General features: G+C 38.1%; 1 protein-coding gene across 1 annotated transcript in view; it reads left to right on the forward strand.

Annotated features, from left to right (window-relative positions):
• The window catches only part of PDE10A (phosphodiesterase 10A), a gene marked incomplete at its 5' end in the record, with an annotated part of 60,353 nt that extends 57,816 nt beyond the window's left edge, over positions 1-2,537 (forward strand). Inside the window, one exon of the mRNA XM_009701480.1 lies at positions 1,811-2,537. Within this exon, the coding sequence (XP_009699782.1) occupies positions 1,811-1,928 (118 nt within the window). The remainder of the gene's footprint in view (positions 1-1,810) is intronic.
• Positions 2,538-6,000: the final 3,463 nt, after the last annotated feature.

A 6,000-nucleotide genomic window follows, 5' to 3' on the forward strand; every position in this document is an offset into this window, starting at 1 on the left:
GTGATGAGACGAATACAGTCTCATTCCTGTTTGGTATGGCCTCAGCTGCTGACGGAGCTGATTTTGGTAGCACCCCTTCACCAGCAGTGCTCGTTCTTGGAACGCAGCGTTTAAGCTGCCGCATCCTTGAGTTGTTCGAACACAGACACCAGCTGCAAATAGAAGCAGCAGAAGCAGCCACGGCAGCATGTCAACATCAAGGTTTTTATTTTGAGAGCCTCTGGGCATTTATTCCAGACATTTATGAGCCAGGGCTTCATTAGGAACACAAAGGCAAATGAATCATATTATCTACATCTTTAAAAAAAAATAAGTATCAGTCGCTGATTTCCCTGAGGTAAGGTAGCAGCTAAGAATCTAGAAGGTTTTCTTGTCTAGTACTTTATTCCACTTTTTAAAATACACTCTTGTCATTCTGTGTAGTTCAAAACTACCAGGCACCTGTGTTACAGTGTTCAGAACAAGTCCTATCTGTGTTTTGTAGCCTACGTACTCAATAGGCCTACCAAAGTGGGAAATACTAGTTTTGAGGATGAGGTGAGGTGATTTATTTTTTTCCTTTATTTCAGACCAAATAATTTTAAACCATTTTCCATGTGCTTTCAGATCTCTCAATTCTTGCTGAAACTGATAAAATTTAAAAATATTTTGGCTGCCATTCTCCTCATTACTTTCCCAGTTTCAGGAAAGTGATGGTTCAGTTTTTTTGATCCTTCGTGCCTGATTATATTAGCTGCGATTCAGTGCCATATCAGCGCTGGTTTCATGGCACCCAGTTGGCGCGGAGCACTGGCAGAGCAGGTTTCCCTCTGCCTGCAGAAAACGATGTTCCCGTAGAGGGCACCAGCTTTCTTCGGCAAACTCCATCAGATCCTGCCTTCCCTCAGACCCAGAAAATGCAACATTTTCTCTTCTTACCTGTTCACTGTGCTTTCAGCTCATTATTTGCTGTTTTATCAACTGTTTCAGCAGAGCTGTGACATAAAAATCAGAAGAGCTCTGCCACATAAATTCCGATGTAATACAATAATATGACAGATAACATGTAAGACCTTGGTACTTTTACCATCCTGTTTGTTTACTGAAGACATCTAAGAACTGTTGTTTTAGTAACTAGGTATCTGATAGTGTGAAACTGGAACAGTTGAGCTTTCTCTCTTTCTGTATTCGAAGACTGAATGCTTGATTTGGCCGAGGTTGCAAGTATGGTCCGCTGTTAGATATCATCACCATAGACTTCCAAGCCACTGGAGTGGTACTAGCGTACAGCAAGTAAGGTTATGGGTCTGTACTCCCTTCAGATCATTAGAACATTACCAGCTTGATTTCTCATCATTTTATGGCTTGTGAACCAAAATTTGGACTTGGGTGTTGGCTTAGGCTATGAGATCCAAAGTGAGGAAGGCCGCTTGCCCCCAGACTGCTGTTTCAGAGTCTCTGCAGACACATCTCTCGGGTCACAGCTGGGTTTTCTCTGCAGCCATGAGGGCTTTTGCCATGGAAGAGAGACATTTGTGGAAGAGACATTTGCCGTGGAAGCAGGTGGTAGCCTCTAGCTCCAGGGCTCGTTCTGGGGAAGGTAGGCTTATATACAGTCAACTTGTCCATGAGCCACACAGAATTACAACGTGGGATAACTGAAGATGGAGGATGAAATAATGTAAAGATGATAAAAGCTTGATGACGTACAGGTACTTATATACAGCATAAAGCTACATCTCAAAGTGTAGTACAGCAGACAGTATTGTTAGGGACAAATCCCAGTAAACTTACGAACAGTGCTTTACCTCTGACTTCTTTGCATCTCCAGGGACAATCTCAACCAATGGGAGAAAGTAACAAGAGGTGAGGAGGCCTCCATATGGATCCCCTCCCAGTCCCTTGCTCCTGGGACCTCAGATTCACTTCCCGTGAAGATCGATGACTGAGCAGCAACAACAGATTACTTAAACCCGAAAAGCATCCCTTCTTGTTTTGAGGGTTGTTTTTTGTTTTGTTTCATTTTTATTTGGGGAGGGGAAAGAAAAAAAAGGAAAAAGAAAAGCTACAAAATGCTAACTAAGCAGCAGATCTGCCTAGGAAGGTAACACCCATGGAGTTACCTCAGCTAAATGACTCTGGCAGCCAATCTCCTGACCTACACCAGTGACACAATGTGAACAGAGGGAAAACGACAACCTGGATGTTTTGGAGTCAGCTATCTAAAGAGAACTTACGACTTGTGAATATAAAAGACTGGCCTTATCTCATGGGCTACATTGCTGAGGCCTTAATTTAAAACTGATGGGGGGGTGGGAATCTAAGGGGGTACTTCTAAGTTGTATCTTTCTAGTAAGGGTTTCAATGGTACTTTTATTATACCGTACTGTGGCTGGCTTTAACACCAGTGTCACTTGGGAGTTCTTGGCTATAAATAGAACAATATACCCATTGCTATTGTGAATGTTTATGTGTGATCTACTTGTAATCAGTTTGAACTCCAGCAGAATCCTTGGAGACTATAATTCATGCTTAGGTTACGGTGAATTCTCTTGCTGCAAACTAAAGGAAAACCAACGTTCAGGTTAAAGTTTTAAAGTACTTCATTAAACACCGTGATGCAAATTGTCTGTCACTCACAAGGCAAACGTTGAAAGAACTAGTGATAGTGCTTTGTTCTTCAGAATGATTTGTAAACCTAGACAACTCCTCCCTTAAAACACTGGAAGTACTGGATATTTATCTCCAATATGAGAGAGAGTTTCAGGTTGGAGGTTTTGTATCCATAGTGACAGAAGTATGAGATTAAAATTTAAATGTGACAGCAAAGATTTCGTTGCCTAGCTCACAGTTAAGTAAAGTCATCATTTTTATTTCTACCTGCTGAGCTGTATTTTAAAAGGTATTAGAGACACACCTGAAGTATGCTATCTGCTGGGAACAAAAGCCTTGTCAGAAAAGTCAGGTCTGATAAGAGGGATTGTGGTACCATCACAATAGATCAAATATGTTTTTGTATTGACTAGCTTTTGTGTTGCACAGTAACACTGCATGTCTTCTACTGCTCTTTTCCCTCATCCTAAGATGAGTGAAATTAGGAAACTTCTCCATTTGTCTGTTTGCTTTTTTCCCCTAGTTCAGCAAAATTTTCAGGCTTAGAACTGCCTTTCTTAGTGAAAGAATAGCTGACTTGAAGAAAAGTACTCTAAAATAGTGTGTTTACAGTTCTGTGCTGATTAGGCTTCAGCCTTACAAACTTCTGCACAGACTTTAAAGACCTTAGATTTAATGCCACTCTTTTAAATTTAGGGCAATTGTACAGAGTATGTTTCAACAACACTTAATTTGCCTTCGTCTTTCTCTTGAAAACAATGCGAAAAAGTTTTTCATATTGATCCACACAGTAGGTGAAAACAGTCTTTGCATACCTTTCACATACAGCCTATACTGCATTATATGCTTTTTCACAGATAATACACTCTCGTAGTGGTTCCATGATAACATGGCCATTTGTGTAACTGCAACAAATAATAGTAGTGACTTAAAGACAGAACACAGGTTCTCTTTTTCCATCTCATGTCTGTTGAGCTGTATTGCTCTAATAAGCATGTCATCTTATGGGTTTCATGTAAATGACTTGGGATTCTTGAGTTTTGCCTTCTGTTATGGTCGAGCACATACCAATGTCTGTACGTGTGTACAGTATGTGATACATAATCACATAATATATAAATGCACCTAAGCCTTTGCAGTACATAGATATCCCACAGAATTCAATATGAAGCTATCGTATTTGTATGATACAGGTTACCTAGCAGCAGCCCCAGAATTTTTTTCAGTTTGCTTTACCAATTCTAAATGCAGAAATTCATTGTTAACCACAGCAAACTATTTTGGAATAATAATAAAAAAAAGGCAGGAAACAATTACACCAAAGTAGAATGAATGGTGTCTCATGCCGTGTCCTCTGCTTTACTCCTTAGCAGTTCTGTTTTAACTAAATCATGCAGATGCAACCTTTCATCCGCTAAGTACTTGAGACACAATCCATGGTTCCTAATTTACATGGAAATGATCCAAATCTATGGTGACTACAAAAATACTCTCTGAAATTCAGGTACCCCAACAACTGGATGGAAGATTTTTCCTTCAGGGGTTAAGTATATTTGCTGTTATTCTCCCTCTTCGAATGCTGATCTTGTAAGTGTTGCAAAAATATTCCTTATCACACTGTGTGTCTGTGTATGGAAAGCTTTTAATTCATTTTTTTATTCATTGACAGTAAAGATAACTTCACTAGTAATGTTGCCATTCAAAATATTTGGCAGTATCACATAATAGTTTATGTTTTGAACTTTGTAAGTACTGATACAGAACATGTTTCCCTAGCAAATGTGTCAAATTGGCAATAAGTTGTTCTATTAATGTCTCGAGTCAATCAGGTATTGTTTCTAATACAGAATTACCCAAACCACATAAAATACATGTTTGCTATAGTATAACGTCCATTAGAATTAAAAATTTTGGCTCCAGTGGTTGTGGTTTGGTTTGTTTTCCTGGTGTGTAAAAGGAGAAAGGTCATGACAAAATAGTACTCTTTGTTAGCACCTAGACCAATAAAAATAGCCACAATGGGCTGTATTTTCTAAGTAAATTTAGTCTGTTGTAACATTTACAGAGTACAGATTCAGATGTGTTAAATTTTTTGCAGAAACATACCTGCATTTCCAAAGTCAAAACCACCAGAAATTATAACGTTGAAGCTGCATTTGAATTTCATGGCTCAAGTACGTGCTGAGATTTAATTGTTCAAAATTCAGGACTTGAACTCACAAATAGACTAAGACATCCAGATCTGTAAGACATCTGGCTCATTTAGTTAAACTGCCAAAAGCCATTCTTCCTTGCGTTTTTATCCTGCTAAAACTGATCTTGCCCAAGATTACTAAGAATGTATAAAAACCCTAACAGATCTCTCCTTTCCTAGAAGTGTTAGACTTTATACTTCCAGAACTGCGTTATTTTTGTTAATAATTCCAATTGCTTCCCTTCTAACCCCGGTAAAGGTAAAAGGACTGTTTGAAGCCGTATCTGAGCATTTCTAATGTGTTATGAAATGGTGCCTGAAAGGTGTGCACTAAGTCAGAAAAATAGTTGACATAGCATGATACTCATCTGAGATGTTGTGTATTTTATTACAGCACTGACAGAAACGTCATTGTTATAATTAATCTATGAATTTTGGATGGTAGCGCAACATTCTGCTCTAATGGTTCAACTCATGGCAGTTTTGGTTTTTTTTTTTAATAAGTGACCATTAGAGAAATGCAATAGGTTTTTTTAGTTGGAGTATATGATAAAACATATTTACCTTGGAGGGGACGTGCAGTGTGGAATGAATCTTTTTATGTAGCACAGACTTTTTTCGTGTGTTTAAACTTAGAACAGTGTGATCAGTTTGCTGTGACTGCATTTAGAGCATTTAGTGTGAAAATTGTAGAGATAGCAAATAGCACTAGTCATGTTAAAAACTAGAGATTGTTAGATGCTCAAAACAATTATGACCCTCTTGAAATAATGCATTTGCCTCAAACACTGTGATATAGGAACGGGTCTGTGAAGTGGAACAATTAATTTATTCATTTTAAACACAGAAAAGGCTTTCTGCACACTACTACAAGGAAGTTCATGCTCAAACTTTAGGTTGTATATCTCAATCTAGCAAAGGCACATCATAACTCTTGTTTTGCTTTCTGACCAAAAACTGTGCTCGATTGTAATACGGGTGTATACTCTGTCAAAAAACCTAAAATAACGGACTGCTTTCTAGGGTAGATCAAACTGATTTGTAGAGTAGTTTCATATATATTCAAAATTCAGGTTGGGCTGTTATGTGAAGAAGAACGAACTTCAAGGTAACAACATTCAACTTTATTACATTTAGTGAGCTGAAAAATTTGTTTTATATATATATATATTTACACATACATATATATATATATGATACATATAAACTATCTT

The sequence above is a fragment of the Cariama cristata genome, unplaced genomic scaffold, assembly GCF_000690535.1.
Source record: "Cariama cristata isolate BGI_N322 unplaced genomic scaffold, ASM69053v1 scaffold6, whole genome shotgun sequence".
NCBI classification, from domain to species: Eukaryota; Metazoa; Chordata; class Aves; order Cariamiformes; family Cariamidae; genus Cariama; species Cariama cristata.